General features: G+C 43.5%; 1 protein-coding gene across 1 annotated transcript; it reads right to left on the reverse strand.

Annotated features, from left to right (window-relative positions):
* Nucleotides 1-298: 298 nt before the first annotated feature.
* On the reverse strand, nt 299-11,946 carry dera (deoxyribose-phosphate aldolase (putative)). Its single transcript, XM_026147426.1, has 9 exons — nt 11,666-11,946; nt 5,722-5,819; nt 5,363-5,510; nt 4,978-5,073; nt 4,751-4,885; nt 4,308-4,436; nt 1,756-1,868; nt 651-800; nt 299-569 (listed from the first exon to the last, which is right to left on the reverse strand). Exons 1-9 carry the CDS (start codon nt 11,694-11,696, stop codon nt 513-515), a joined length of 957 nt encoding a protein of 318 aa, XP_026003211.1. The 5' UTR covers nt 11,697-11,946; the 3' UTR covers nt 299-512.
* Between the last annotated feature and the right edge of the window lie 5,431 nt (nt 11,947-17,377).

Genomic DNA, 17,377 nt, shown 5'->3' on the forward strand with positions numbered 1-17,377 from the left:
CCCAAAGCGCTTTACAATGCCACTATTCATTCACTCTCACAGTCACACACTGGTGGAGGCAGCTACGGTCGTAGCCACAGCTGCCCTGGGGCAGACTGACAGAAGCGAGGCTGCCATATCGCGCCATCGACCCCTCTGGCCAACACCAGTAGGTGGTAGGTGAAGTGTCTTGCCCACGGACACAACGACCGAGACTGTCCGAGCCGGGGCTCCAACCAGCATCCTTCCGGTTACAAGACGAACACCCAACTCTTGAGCCACGATCGCCCCCATTTATAAGAATAAACAGGAAACAAACTGTTTTTCCACTCCGTGTTTATTTTATGAAGTGCGATTGTTAAATTATAACAAGTAAAAAACTTTGATCTTCATCACATTCTTCGCTTCAAGCTTTAAATTACCAGCTGGGTTATTCATCAGGACACTGAAAGCACCTTGAAGGAGCAGCAGATTTACGAATGAGGCTCGTGTGGATCTTCTGAGCTTCTCTTTAAAACGTGAAGCAGGTGAATTCAAGCCATGGGAAGCTCATGATACGCTGCATACTGTCCAGTCACCTGATGATAAATCTGTCCAAGCAAAAACCATCTGTAAAAACCTTGTGTAAAACAAGACATGTCACATCTACTGCGTGTTTACTGCGTACCCACCTGCCTCTCAATGTCAGCCAATAGGCTGCTGGCTCCCAGGCGAAACAGGCCGGGACAGAGCCAATCATCACCCAGCTCTTCTTTGATAAGAGTCAGCCAAACCAAAGACTCTTCAGCTGTTCGGATGCCCCCTGCTGGCTTAAAGCCCACCTAAAAGAAGGCATGCACACGTGTGTCAATAAAACACACAACACACTTGGAGCACGATGACACATCTACAAAGGTGGTACTTGGAAATACACACGCCTAAAAAATGTTACGTGCACATGCGTCAACCAGCAGTTGGACCCATGTGACCTCTGTGGCTGTTTACGTTCCTCCCTCTGCTGCGACATTATCCACTCTGCCAGAGCCCGGCTACAGACTCAGCACCCGAGGTTCCATCTTTGGTGACTTCAACCCTGCCAGCTTTCACACAGTAGAGCCCCTGGTCCATCAGTACAACCCTGTCCCCCTGCCGGCTTTCACATGGCAGGGGGACAGGGTTACTGATGGACCAGGGGCTCTACTGGTCCATCAGTACCTACTCAGCTCAGATCGCCACGGTTTGCGGGGTTTTCCATTAGGTCACAGTACCTGGTACTTTTTCAGTAGTAGTTGTTTGTCGCAACACTGACAATAAAGTTCTGAAGGCAAAAGCAGGTCAGAACTAACACGGTGTAACTAATAAAGAGTGTTTTAATCTGAGGAACTTTGCTTGAACCTGGTTCCACAGCACTAAAATCAAAACCGTCTGTTTTGACACTAAATACAGAGAGCACACTGTGGCGAGCCTCGACTGGCCTACGATCGGTTATTGATGTAGACGCACGTCATGGTGACTCAACCTGTCTTGCAGCGCTGCCATGTAAATGTTTACATTAAGATTTTTGCTGCATCTTAATGAAACTGAGCAGAATTAAGTTCCTGCTGTTTGATAAAATGCTTCTCATCTACTCGAGTACTCGAGCTGCTCATTCAACACATGACTCCACATTCATGCAAGTACTTCTTTCCATGTCAAAGACTTTCCGTCCATCAGTCACAGTGAACGTGATGCTGGTTTCATGAACATAATAAATGTAGTAACTGTTCTACAGTCAGTGAGTGTTCACGCCCACTGTACCTTGTGGCCCGTACTCATGAAGTAGTCACGGATGGCTCTCACCATCACTATGGCAACAGGGTAAGTAGCATTGACAGCCTCCTTCCCTGTAGACGTCTTGATGAAGTCTGAACCTGCCGTGTTGGAACAGATGAGATGTCTTCAACAAAAGCACGTACTGAGGTTATGTTGCATCGCTCAGCTGTCGGGTTTCGACTTCAAATTTGTCCGACGGGACGACAAACGGCTCGAGGCCGGCGTTCCCATGCAGGTCGACTGCACCGACAGCGCGGCCGGAGAAAAGCGTAAGCTGCTGCAACAAACGACAGCTTAATGCTCATCAATAAAAATCATTATTTCTTTCCTCGCCTTCCTTCACAGCCAATTATATTTTATCAGCTAGACTGATAAAAATAGAAGATGAAATGACGCAGTTTAACAGATTACCCACAAACTGCAGGGGCAGAAAAAAGAGGCGCCGCCCTCCTGCCTCCCTGAGTTATAATGACCGTTCATTACCGAACAGAACAAGATGGAAATTTTACAGTTCATTAAAGACATGTTATATGTATTTTTTCAGTTTCTCTCCCCTCTTTCTCAAACTGGCGTAATCCTTAAGATTCGTTATACGGAGTCTTAATTACCAGATAATGGATAACGGTTATTAAATGTGGGTGGCGGTAATGAAGCTCTATTCATTTGCGTGGGCAGGGAGATACTGGCGGGGAACGGCGGGGTAAAAAAGGCTATATCAGAGATTAATAGGTAAAATTATCATTCAATTTCAGGAATCTCATATGCAATTCATAGGAACAAGAGGAGATTAAGGAGCAAGTGTGGTGACAAAAGCAATGTATTTTAATGACGATCTCTATCAGAGCGCCTGACAATTTAGGTCCGTAATCGGCTTACTGTGTGTGTGCACGTGTGTGCCTGTGTGCGTGCACGTGTGCCTGTGTGTGTGTGTGCACGTGTGCCTGTGTGTGTGTACGTGTGTGTGTGTGTGTACGTGTGCCTGTGTGTGTGTGTGCACGTGTGTGTGTGTGTGTACGTGTGCCTGTGTGTGTGTGTGCGCGTGTGTGTGTGTGTGCACGTGTGTGTGTGTGTGCACGTGTGCCTGTGTGCACGTGTGCGTGTGTGCACGTGTGTGTGTGTGTGTACGTGTGTGTGTGTGTGTACGTGCGCCTGTGTGACGGCTGGTTAAGCACGCTCGCGTGCGTGCACGTGTGCCTGTGTGCGTGCACGTGTGCCTGTGTGCATGCGTGCGTGCGTGCGTGCACATGCGCCCGTGTGCGTGCGTGTCAGCAATTTTTGTTACATGGCGTAAATGTTTCTACATACGCTGCAGGTATGCAGGCAGTGAGTGCAGATCAGCTGTTATTAAAGCAGAGTTAGGAGCAGATCAACATGCTACTGTCATACAGCCTGTGTGACCACGTGCTTCATTTGACACGACAGAACAGATGACCAATGAAAACACGGGTCTGAGATCCTGTGTATCAACTTATTCTGTAAGCTAGTCTCAGTCATTTAACAGCTGTCAGAGTGAAGAGCCTGGAGAGCGAGTTTACACTGGAGGCCTTTCCTGCTGCGAGCCCAAAGGGCATCTGAGACTCTGCCGAAAAATCTTTATGATTTCACACCTTTGATCAAAACCATGAACCCAGCGTTACGTGGACATGAAGCCTGCATGTATAAAGGCTCATTTACATCATGGAGCCCTGTTCTCAACAACGGTCATAGACGTAACTGTGTGATACGTGTTTAAAGTTTAGTCTTGTGCAGGACACGACATCACCGGGTCGGCTCGTAGCTGCTAATAGTTCCCTCCATCTCTCTGTTGGCAGAGCAGAGAGCAGACGTCTGCAACATGCAATCATTTAATGGAATAAAACTGTCTTTCCCCCCAAACATCATAAGCAGCTGCTACATGTGCATCACACTACAAACACAACATTTCTTACCAAAGCACGACTGGGAATCCCAACATCAGCAAACTCTCAGAAATCTCTGTTAGACTCCCCCCCCCCTCACTCATTTATACAAACCTGAACATCACAGCTACAGACAGACTTTCACATTTTAGTGCAGCGAGACAAAGAACGACGAACAGCTCGAGCAACAGGAAGTGAAAGTGGATGGGATGCTGTTGCAGCCAGAGGCAGTAAATGACCCCACACACAGTGGGTTACTGGTTCTCTCAGCAGTTAGCAAATATAAACTACAGCCCAGTGACCTCACACTCTGTAGACGCCGCTAAACATGTCGTAAAACCTTAAATCGAGCTTCACAGACTGAGTTGCATCTGTAAAAGGCCTCCATGGAGTAAAGAAGCTTCATACATGCAGTGCTTTGTTATTACATCCACAGCCCAACCTGCTCGTCTTTAAACTGAAATTACTAACAGAAAACAAATATAAAGCTGGAACCATGCAGTTTTTATTTTATGATCAGCTTCACTAGAAAGTGTAATTAAACTATCAGATGAACACACACACACACACACACACACACACACACACACACACACACACACACACACACACACACACACACACAGCTGTGAGACTGACCAGCCATCATGGCGACCATGCTGGCTCTGTAGACGTTGGTGAACGAGCCGAGCTCTCCGACAGCCAGGATGGTCTTCATGTGGGCGGGGCCACAAGCCTCCCGAAACTGACGGATCTCGTCGTACATGGCTGCAGAGGGAGACACGAAACTGAAATCACTTGACGTGTTCAGTGCACGCCCATGTGTGTGTGTGTGTGTGTGTGTGTGTGTGGGGGGGGGGGGGGGGGGGGGGACGACACTGAGGGAGGCCTCACCTTCTCTGCTGCCCTCATGACGCAGACAGAAGTGACAGGAAACGGGCGGATTACTGGATTAGCCGATGGTTTGTTTTGTAACTGGCATTTCATCACGTATGAAACTCTTACTACAGGCTCAGACATCAGTATTAAACACACAGATCCTTCCATACAACCACAGTAACGACAGTGAGGCTGCAGCATACCTTCCCACTGTCCTGTAATGGCCAGCATCCTGTTGATGACGATGTCGATCTCCGTCGCGCCGTCACTCACTGCTATGCGCACTTCCTGCAGGCGGGTCTCCAGTGGAGTCTGGCCAGCTGGGAAGCCAGTGGCCACTGGGAGAAACAGATAACACAGTGGAGCCCAGGCAGCACAAGCCTTTCATTTTCTATATTACACACACAGGGTTGCCATAGCTACGACTTACCTGAGGCGACAGGAAGGCTGGAGTCGGCTGCTTTAAGTGCTCCGACAGCATCAGTCACACGAGATGGATACACACACACCGCTGCTGTTGTCACGCCTGACATCAGGGATCAGAGCAAAGAAGAAGAAACGTGGTGATAAACTGGCCTGTGGCTCCCTCTGCAGGCGGACTAGTGTCTGAGCAGTCTGGCATGCTTACTCATCAGGTAACGATGACAAATAGGATGATAAAACTGATCAATGAGATCATGGTAGCAGAAAAAGGTAAATAAAACATTTGAATTCATGCGGTTGTGAGATGTTAATGGTTCAAAGCCTCCTGTGTTTGACTTTGTCTGTGAATAAATGAGCGACAGTCAGTTTTCCTGACAGACGTGAGGGCGGACCTTTGTCGTGCATATCAAGCTTCTTGAGCAGGTCGTATCGAACTGGCTGGATAGCTTTCAAACAGAGCCTGTGCACGTTGGAGGCCGTATCGTCTCCGGCCAGAGTGGTCAGGTCGATCAGGGTCGCGGCCTTCAGCAGCCACGCAGCCTGCAAGGACACACAAGGAAACAGCGCTCAGAGAAGGATACACCGTGAGACATGTTAAAAATGTAGCCCTGAAACCCGCCTTATAGTTAATACTGTCTATGACCACAGAGGTGTGCTTACATGTACGTACACATAAATGCATTTTGGTGTTACAAGTTAAGACAGCGTGGGCTTGTTGTCATCGTGCACCACAGCTTACAGCACAGCTCACCTGCCACTGTTTCTTGGGGATCTTCTGTCTTTGGATAAACTGAGCCCTCTTCAACACAGCCTGTGTGTTCACTCTCACTTTGGATATCCTTTCCAGGTCTGTTATGAACACAGAAGAACAGAAACAAACTCACTTTATTAAAGTGGCTGAAACACACAGAGAGTATTGTGATATTATTCTGTTATCATATGTTACCTTATATATGTAATCAAAGTAGTTGAATTAGAATACTGCTGTAGATCATATTATACCCTTTAATATAGAGTGTGTGAGCTGTATGTAGTTTAGTTCTCATTATACTTTTGAGTTAACAGAACATATTTACATATTAGTTCATTAGATAAATGTGCATCACTCTGTATCCTTGATCGGCTGTGAATGTGTTACACTGTTTTCTTGACATGTTCTATTGTTGAATCATGAAGAGAAGGAGACTCTGTGTCTAAGACAGGGGAGATAGACAGACCACATTCCACACCCCCACCTTAAAGAAAGCAGAGAAACAACTGCCGAGGTCATAACTTCGGCGCTGTAACAGAGAAAGAATGTGATGTTTTGGCTTTTACGACTAGATGGGGGCCACTAGAGACTATAAAAAGCTGAGCAACCCGTCACCATTTTGAGACTTGCTGTGACCCTCTTCAGGCATGTCTCCCCATCATGATGGTCCTTATGCTCTTAAGTATTGAATTGTATGGAAATAAATGATTGTTGATTGAGCATAAATACACCGAGTATTGTCCTTCCTTCAGCCCAAAGATTCAAAGAATTGGGAGATTTCAACAGTATTTCAATCAGATGTCCTCTCGATACCAGAGGCAGAGATCAAAGCAGCACAGAGGGACGTGAGCATGAGGTGTCTAAGCACAACAAACTGTTGTATGTGAGGCCTCTTATCTTTATTTGTATAATGCCACCCACTTGCTGCACATAATGTCCTCTTTGTAAATACTCATTCACTGTATATAAAGTTCTGTCTCTCTTTTTTGCACAGTTGAGGAGCGTTTCACTGCGTGTTATATCTGTATAACTATGCACGTGACAAAGAAGCTTGAATCTTACAAAGACTCACAGCTATCTGCCCCAAAGAGGAACACCAGAGAGAAACCAGGAGAGTAAGTCAGCTTTGAGCCATACAAGGTAGAAACTCAGCATCAGGGGAACAACATGAGAACAGCCGCCAAAGGCTGGAGACTCAGTAATACTGGAACAATCTGGTGTTTAAGTCTGACGCCATTAGTCAAACGAACACTGCAGCATCACTGAGAGTTAAAACTGTCTAAAGTCTTTCATCTTTAATAAAACGATCAGCTTTGCTGCTTTACCAGGTGTAACAATTAAGTTTAACATCCAGGCATCCATGAAAACAGAATTTATGACATTTAACAGAGTTAGAAGTTAGCAGGAAGTTAGCTCGCTAGCTTCCACCTAAACATGATATAGCATGTTCTGACTGAGAGATTTCTGAAAAATCCAAACGTACAGCTCTGCTGTCACTTCCAACATAAATGAAGACAGGAAACTAAACAGCAGTGACGTTTGTAGGGTTACTGAAGTTGGGCTAGCTGCTATATAATGATGTGCTACGTGTGGCTAGCAACACAGCTATGTTAGCATAGCATAAACACAGTGAAGCTGGAGGTTGAATGCTAACTTTTTTTCCACTCGATAAAAGTTAACGTGAGGGTTCCCGATGGTTAGAGATAGGGCTGCTCAATTAATCGAATTTTAATCTCGATTACGATCTGGGCTTTCAACGATCATTAAAAGTGACTGAGCCGATTATTAGCCCCTCCCTCGTGCTTTACTCTCACACTGCTCCGTGTGGCAAATCGAACGCACCTCTCTGCATTTCGAACACGCGTCACAACAATTAAGAGCAGCGGTCTCCAACCTTTTTTGTGCCACGGACCGGTTTATGCCCGACAATATTTTCATGGACCGGCCTTTAAGGTGTCGCGGATAAATACAACAAAATAAAACTAGTACCGGTACCGAAAAAAATGAAATTTATTCATAACACACGTGAAAAGACCGAGGAAAACCGAGTCAACGATAAAGACGATAACAAAATAACGCTGAAAACCAATAAAAACCCTGAAAACCATACATTTCACACCTGAGCCTCAACTCTCGCGGCCCGGTACCAAACGACTCACGGACCGGTACCGGTCCGAGGGTTGGGGACCGCTGATTAAGAGGACCAGAGGGAAGCTCGGAAAGCTAAGCAGAAGTTATTTGGAGAGGAGAGTGACTGCAGTTGGTTGAAAAGAGGTAAAAAAAAGCTCCAGTGGTGTGGAAACATTATGGGTTCAGTCAGACGTGGATCAATTAGACACAGTGTGTAAACTTTGCTACAGTGTCGTAGCTGCACCACAGAGCAACACTGCAAAGTTCACTAAACATTAATGTTTACATTTTTCAATTATTTTTTATATTGCAAACATTTCCACTGTTATCAGTATTTGCACTATTTTATATTATTTTTTGACAATCTTTAAAGTCATTATTCAACACATTGTTATTGTTAAATAAATATCATCAAATAATCGAGATCTCAATGTCAGTGAAAATAATCGTGATTATCATTTTTGCCATAATTGAGCAGCCCTAGTTAGAGACAAATGCAATCGCATGGCAGGATGCTGTAAACGGACCAAACTTCAGTCAGGAGAACAACTGAGATAATCCATCCACAATATGAGGTTAGTCATTAATATACTGCAACAACATGGAATAGAGCAGCTGCAGAGAATTCAACATTAATGAATCAATGGTACAGAAGTGGAGGAAGCAAGAAGAATGAGCTGAGTAAAATTTGACTTATCTGACTGTTTTGTTTTGCTTAAAGTGCCTTATGGTCCAAAAAATACGGTAAGTCTTAGAGTAAGTTGAGGTAAACCATACAATGAATAGTTTATTCTGAAAGACCTCCGTTTTTCATCGTTTGAATATTTATTATTGCTCATTAATAAGACCAAAGTATTTGTTATCAAAATAATCGATGGAATAATCAAACTTATTTACTCAAATAATCAATAGCTGCAGCCCTAACATGGATGGCTTCAAGCTGTATGCTGGGAGTGAATGAGGCTCTACAGAAACGACATGAGAATTTCTTTCATATTGGAGACGTGCAGTTGGAGCAACAAAGAGACAAAAAAATGGTCAGAAATGAGGGGATTGTACTACCAGTAGGTGACACTGCAGACTGAGGACGGCTACAAGTACCTTAGAATCTTGCAGGTGAATGGGAACCATGAAGAGGAGCCGAAACCACCAAATACCCAAGATCTTGGGAATGCTCGCTCTTGGAAAGAACAAGATCCGGGCAATCAACACCAACACCCTGCCTGTACCCTTCCATTAGAACTAGGGCTGCCACGATTAGTCGACTATCAAATTCGTCGACGAGTAATTTAATAGTCGACGCGTCGTTTGAAGCTTTGTAAGAAATAAGTAGTAGGATTCAAGAGTGTAATAACGCACTGAAACAGAAGATGGCAGGACTTAAGATATTTTCAGGCGAGAATGTAGCTGTGCAAACCTCAAATATCTGCTCGGTTTATCAAGACACCGCATATTTTCAAAAGCGCTCCGACGTTTTCGGAGACGTCTGTTACCCACCAGCTTGATAGCTAGCCGGGGGCTAGGCTCACTAGAGCCGGGGATAACACCGGACCCCACACGTGTTAGAAAGCCTGTCTTTGTCTACTCAGGTTAAACATGATATATGAGTCACTTAGATAACTTAAAAATGTTATTGTTTGGCTTTTTTCAGTATTTTATTTGTTCCTGAGTAAATCGGTTTGGCTGAGATTAAAGTTATAGTTTTTACACAGCTGAATAAACATCAAGCAGACAGCTGATTATCAGAAGTGTGAGACGCTGGAGAATATACTCCGGTGTCCTGTTATAGTTTAGAAAGCAAGAAGTTTATTAAACTTCACCGAAACAATCTGCAAATTTCATTAAAATTTAATAAACTATCATCTTGTCTTTATTTTTAGTTAGCACAGACCTTAACTCGTTATTTTTTATTTTTTTTATCCGTTATCAATGTTTGAACCTTTTATTGTTTTATGTAAAGCACTTTGGTATGCCCAATGCTTTTAAATGTGCTCTATAAATAAAGATTGTTGTTGTTGTTGTTAAACACTTAAAGCTGTAAGCTAATGATAGTTATATAAGAGCAGATGCTGCTGGTGCAATAAGCTGTAGTTTTACGTCCAATGGATGATGATCTGATTAGTCGACTAATCGCAAAAATAATCGGTGACTAGTCGACTATCAAAATAATCGTTTGTGGCGGCCTAATTAGTACCTACTAAGATCGACTCGCCATGATTCGCTGCGATTTTCAGGGTTTTGCAGTTGGTCATAGTACCTGGTATGAGGTACTAATATATTACCTGCTCACCTGGGGTTACAAAGTGATGCAAGCAGGTACTAAAATGTGATGTCATCAGACTGCATGCCACTGATTGGCTAGTCAGTGGCATCACTCGGTGAGTCATGAGAGCGTCTTGTTCATGAAAATCAAAAGCACCATTGTTGAACCCAGGCAACGAAGGAAAGGCTACAAAAACAACGCCACGGTCCCCGAGTGTGACAAAAAGACACACCGAGCAGCAGGTGTATCCTCACGTCGACGACCTCCTTTCTTGTAGTGTTTGTGTACCAATTACGTCATGGGACAATGGTCACGTTGCTATAACAACAACCACACACATTAGGTAATGGAAACCAGTCAATCTGAGTAGGTACTAATGGGAAAAGGGCTTAAGTGTTTTCCCTTATGGTAGTGTCGGATTGTTTTCTGTGGCACACCAACAGTCTGAAAGAATGAAAATGCTGAGTTTTTCATCAGTCGTTGTTTTAAACATATTTGTAGAGGTGGGAAGTACTTAGTTACTATACTTAAGTAGAATTTTCAGGTATCTGTACTTTACTTGAGTAAATGGTCTGTCAGTCACAAGGGCCTATCAAATACAAAGAGATGAAAGACACAAGACAATGAAATGTATGCATAATGTATAGCACCATAGTCAGGTGTCTATAAGCTGTGCTCATGTTACTTTAGCATGTAGCACTGCAGAAGAGCAGCGGGCATAAAGAGTAACGTGTTTTTTTTATGTCACATAATTTCAGATGCAACTTTTCCATCAGCTCAACAAATGTCAGAAAACACAAACTGTTAATGTGACCGCCAGGTTAACCTGTGACACGTCTGGATTCATTCTGACCTGATCTCATGTTCATACATCAGATACGACCTCTGTGCTCATCCCTTACAAATACACTAGAGTACAGGTGCAGGTGCCTGACAGGTGACTCTGGTTGGACTGACAAACATCCACTCTGAGCGCAGGTTACTTAAAGTGTACTGTGTAGATGTTGAGGTGGCCATCGTCAAATCACAGAAGGAGTGAGTGGGAAGAATAATAACAGCAGGACATTTGTGGAAATATAGAATATAAATCAACTTTGTCATTCTTTAAACTTTTGTAGTGTCACGAGGTAAACCCACGTGCTCTTCTTTCTAGTCCGAAACAAACTGTCAGCAGACCGCAGTGCTGTGTTAGGTCTTAATCAGACCTCATGAGTATTCAATCACACAGTAGAGCCAGCTGTCACATGATTGCTCAGTAAAAACTAGCTACACGTCGGAAAGCAGGATTAAAACGCTTCCTTTGCTTGTTCCGGTTCTATTTGTTAGTGTGCAGTAACATCCGTGCTCTCAGGGTCAGTCACCTCTAACTGCTTCACTGACTTCACCTGTCCTAACTTAGCATCGTACACTCAAAGTTTCAGCGTGAAATCCTGCGCAAAGCAAAATGACGACGTGAATATTCCTTGGTAACAAAATCATCGTGCTATTGGGTCACGGTAACGTGGGAGCACGATTACTGCGGACGTTCTGCCCGTACATGCGTTTACTTACCGAGCGTCGTACCCGGATTTCTGGGTGACATGTTTCGCCACAGAGAACGCTGTCGTTTGTGAACTTCGTCATCAGTCGCAGCCAAAATACGTATGAAGTGCGCTCAAAATGCCCGGATGTGTTCTTCGTAGGAAAGTCAAACGCCAACGAGGGTAGAAGTTTGTGTGTGACAAAAGAAACGGAAGATATTTCAGAGCGCAGCGGCATGTGGTATTAATCTTTCTCTTTGCATCCGACATGAGGATTCACCTGCACGTCTACACAAATAAAAGTCACACTTTCAAAATAAAAGCAGCACTGACATGAACTAGTTTTCATTTACCTTTCCTGTTTGCCTGACCCTCCACCAGATGTCAGTGTAGCGCAGGCTTTTAATGACGTTTCAATTGCAGAATGGATACACAAAATAAATCCTAATTTTGTCACATATATTCAAATCAACTTGAATTTATTTTATTTAAAAGGGACAGTGCAGTTTAACATAGTTCAAGTGCAAGACATGAAACTGATGTACTGCAATCAAACCACTAAATTAATTCAAAACCCCCAAAGCAAATTCTGAATTCAGCTGGAAATATGATTCCTAGGGTCTGAATATTTATATAGTACGGTGCATTCAGGTATTCACAATGCTTCACTTGTTCAGTTTTTTTTCTATGTATCAAATTAATTTTATAAGAGAGTGGCGCCCACTGCCACCGCTGTGGGTGTGCCACCAGTGAGAACGCAGCCTCCTGGTCGAGTTCTATGCCAGTCGGCTTAGAGCAAAGGCCCACCTTCAGGCCTCTGGCAGGATCCAACGCCCAGGACGAAGAAGCCTCAGTCCTCCTAGCTGTGAGAATGGGTGGAATTGGGCTGTGTTAAATGTTCAGGTGACCATGTCAAGTGTTCCCATTATATTTCATTGTTGTTCCCCAATAAGTTTTGAATGCATCACCAGTTTTATAAGTAAATACATTTCTAAAGGTGCTATTAATATTAAATTCTCACCAGAGTTGGTTGGTAACAACCCATCCAATCCACGGATGCAAAGAAATCAAACTACAGATGTCCATAAATTAAGGGTAATAATGAGAAATATACTGAAATTGATTTAATACTTCGTAGAAAAGCTTTTGCTGGTGATGACAGTTTCAAGTTGCCTCTTGTATGGAAACTCTAGAGGCATGCAGGTGTGATTTTGGCCCACAAACAGTCAATCCTGAAGGTTATATGGGCCCTGCAAGTCTTGAACAAATATCTACAAACGTTCCAGTTCTAACAGTCAGACAGCTTTTGAATCCCGTTTGGTCCACAGGACAATCTAACATGGCTAGACACCTGAGCCACAGGCAGTTTCTCAGGTTTGCATTCCTGCATTCGCTGGTTCTGTTCCACATTCGGGCACTGGGTTTCTTAGTGAACTTTAAAAAGAGCTCACGAACTCCAAGTCAGCAGATCTCTTTCTTCGATTTGCGACTGGATACATTAGTCGGACCACAGAGGGGCCGTGTTTTATCACTGCCTCGCTCAGTTTCAGCTGGGACACAGATGGCATTTCCAAACAATGTTATGGTTACTGGGCACAATGGCATCAACGATTGCTTAGTGCCACTCAGACTGTTAAAGATGGTGGTGGACACTCTCTCACAGCCTGTGTGCATCGTGTCACCTCAGGGGGAGGCTGAGGGTAACTAGATCGTCCCTGGAGGGAGTCCAGGCTCCTGCACCAGGGTCTTAGACTGAGAGGGTGTTGTTTTGCATGGTGTTGTCTTCAACAGCAGTCTTTTACATAAACAGGTAGGGAGGGACGCGGTCCTTTCCTCTGTTTTAAAGCTGTCTCACTCTCTGTTGTTATGGTGCAGTGTTTGTTTTCTGCCTGTAAGAGCTGCTCATGTTCCAGGCCATCTGACCCTGAGGCCAGACCTTCTCTTAGCAGCTACATCTCCTCCTCATATTGGCTTTGATGAGGTGACACCAGCTGCACATGTCCTTGCCATAGATTTTTTGAAAGGGGCTAGCGTCCCTTCATGGGCCTTGACTTCTGTGCTGGATGCCCTTTGTGGCCCTCGCTCTTTGAACTCATGGATTCTGTGGATATGACATTTCTTTCATATAAGTAGGGATGGGTATCGAAACCCGGTTCTTGTTGAGAACCGGTTCCCACTGTCTCAATTCCTTGGAATCGTTTGCCATTTTTACAAACGATTCCCTTATCGATTCCAGTTTCCCCGAATGACGTCACCACATTGCGGAGCGTCATTTACCTGGCAGGAAACACGGCGCCTAAGCGGCTCAAACGCTCAAAAGTTTGGTTATACTTTACGAGAACGGATGACAACAGGGCAACTTGCAATACTTGAAAAGTAGATATTTCATTTAAGGGAGGAAACACTACGAACATGCAAAAGCATTTGCTCACAAACACGCGATGACCTTAAATGAATGTCGTGTTTTTAATTCCACTCCGGACTCGTGAATCTCAACCAGCAGCAGCGGTAACGTTTGCACGTCCTCTCCCGTTAATGCGGCAGGTAAATAATCAACTAACAGTGCATATTATGTTAGCGCGATCTGCCTTATTACAAACCTGCCATTACTGTGCATTTAGTGACCATGATGAGACAGAGTCTGGCTCAGATGCTGGCAGTTCTTGCTGCAGTCTGCCGGTAGCGTCTCCTTTCAGGCCAGGATAGACGAACGTCACCGAGCAGTGACTCAGTTTGTGGTCAAAGGTTTGCACCCGTTTGCCACAGCAGATGATTTTCAGTAAGTGAATGTGTTTAATTGTAGGCAGGGACATTACTGGATATTCTTGTGTAATTGCTACAGAATAATTTGTCATACTTTGTTATTGCTACCAGTGTTGGTCAAGTTACTTGAAAAAAGTAATCAGTAACTAATTACTGATTACTTCCCCAAAAAAGTAATCCCGTTACTTTACTGATTACTTATTTTCAAAAGTAATTAATTACTTAGGTACTTTTTAAAAACACGATTTACAACCTGAAGAGGTGATAAATAGATCTTTCAGCCCAATTCTACTTTTTCTGCATAATCCATCATACAAAATGTAATCAAATGGAAAAGTTTCTTTTTAAAACTTGTTTTATTAGTTTTAATCTTTTAACTTTATGCATCAAGCAAAAATTTAATTATATGCAACATTCTCTGACTTGAATAAATTAGTTTAACATTTAAACCTATTTTCTGCACATTCCAGCACATAAAATAAAATATTTTTTGTGTTTACACTCAGTCTTTCAAATAGATGCAAGTAAAACACAGCAGAAAATAAATAAAGTCAAAGACTCAGCGGTCCTGTTGCTCTATTTTCACCTGTAAAGCAGGAGTGGGGTAGGCGGAGGTTTACCCTGGTGCAGGTGTGCCGCGGTCAGTGGAAGAATCCGCGAGTTTCTCTGTGAGTTTCCCATCACGTCGTAGCTACTCGGTGCTTGTTGGAAGTTTAGGGGTTTTTTCTGTAAAAAGAAGTTTTCTTCCCACGCACAGCGGACACTAATGTTTTTGTCACTTTGTATGGAATCAAACTCAAAGTAAGGTCAGTACTTCCACGCTTTAAACGCTGCACGCTCATACTCTCTCTGCACTGATATGTGATCCATTGTTGATCTGCACACAGCTGTTGTCACGAACTTCGCACTCGCTAACGTCACTGTCATGAGACATTCTCGCAAAAAATCACGGTTTTAGTAACGCAGTAACGCAGCGTGCCTAAAAAATTAGTTATTGAAAGTGAAAAAATTAGTTATTGAAAGTAACGGTAATTAACGGTAAGTAACGGTAATCTAATTACCGTTTTTGCAATAGTAATCCCTTACTTTACTCGTTACTTGAAAAAAGTAATCTGATTACAGTAACGCCCATCTCTGATTGCTACAGAAGAATATTTATTTTATTATTTTACATTTACAATTTTTTTTCCTGGGGACCCTGTGACACCCCATTAAAGAGCCGTGGGCTGGATCTCTTAAGATCTGTTGGGTTTGTAAGGCCATGTTACTCCTACATTTCTATCTTGTTCAAAGAGAAGATATAAAACAAAGTTCTGAGCTAATCGACCTTAGTGTTCTCCTTTTTTAAAAAGAATCGATAAAGAATCGATAAAGAATCGAATCGTTAAACAGAATCGAAAATGGAATCGGAATCGTGAAAATCTTATCAGTACCCATCCCTACATATAAGACTGCATTGCTTCTCACTTTCTGTTGCGCCTGAACACTGCATATTTACCCAGGGTTATTCCTGCAGCTTATAGCTTTATGGAATTTGAGCTTCTGAGCTTTTGCTTCTCTCCTTCTGCATCTGAGGAGCAGAGGAGTTTCCATTGTGTGTCCGTTGCGTGTGCTACATATACCTACATTGACCACACTCAGAATGTGCAATGTGTGACCTGCCAGCTCTGTCTAAACAGAGACTCACTCTCCTGCTGGATTACAGAAGTTCATCCGTCTACAGCACCAAAGGTCTTGCTTTGCCTCAGGATGTGAGAATGGCAACCTCGGTGTCTAGTCTGTGGGAGGTGTATATATGTCCCATACTATATGTGATGTACCATATAGTGAATCAGCTGTGAGGTTCAGTATGTTCCCCAAACCACCGACCTTTCAATTAGATGACCTGCTGCAGCCACCCCAGCGTCAGTTAAATGCAATGAATGTAACTAGTTTAACACTAATTCAAAGGTAAAGATTCAGAATGAGGTTGATTTTATTTTTAAATAGACTGTTTGAAAAAGTTAAAGGAACACTTTGAAAATACATCAGATTTCAATGGAAAATAAAATTAATTCCTTCACTTAGGCGGCCTCAGTGTGGTTCTGTTGGCTTCAACACGTCTGGCAGTGGCATGTATTGATGTGCCATCCTGAAAGAGCTGGACTACCTGTGGAATCTCTCTGTGATCTACACACCCTGTCAGGCTACCAGTAGTGACACTGACCCAGCCAAATGCAAAAATAGTGTGAAAACACTTGGAAAAGATGAGGAGGGTTGAATTCCTGCCATTCAGGACATTTATCTTCAGCGATGCCTCCGTAAAGCACAGAGCATCATCAAGGACCACAGCCACCCAGCACATCAGCTGTTCTCCTCTGGCAGACGTTACAGGAGTCTGTCTGCTGCGACTACAAGACTTAAAAACAGTTTCTACCATCGAGCCATACGACACCTCAACCACAGCACTTACACACACACACAGGACGCACTCAGAAGCTACCTGCAGCTTCACAAGTACTCTGTATAATCTGCACTGCTCACTTCACTTTATTGGTATTTTTTTTAAAGTGCAATACTGTACTAACTGCCAATAAAACCTTTGTGCTGTTCAGTCTGTGCTGCTGCTCATTCCTGCCACTGTGCAATATCCCATTTGCCCCCCCCCCCCACATTCCTATTTAAGATTTTCTGTATTTAATCACTAGGGTTTACATAATATTTATATATACATAAATATATTTAGTCTGTTATCTATATGTAATTTAGTGCTTTTAAAGTTTATGTTTTAAATCACGTTAAAGGAAGGACATAAAGAGAGCGGTGACAGGGTCTGTCAACAATGGTGACAATGGTTGAAGTTACAAGTCATCTCAGAGGATGTGACACCCAGAAAGAGGGGGGGGGGACCCAGTACAAACGTTTGGTGCAGAACAGTTTTCCATCCCATTGTCTTAAAGAAGATTGGATCTCAGAGGTCACAGCTGCTTATTTTCAACAC

This window comes from Astatotilapia calliptera, chromosome 17, assembly GCF_900246225.1.
Source record: "Astatotilapia calliptera chromosome 17, fAstCal1.2, whole genome shotgun sequence".
NCBI lineage: Eukaryota > Metazoa > Chordata > Actinopteri > Cichliformes > Cichlidae > Astatotilapia > Astatotilapia calliptera.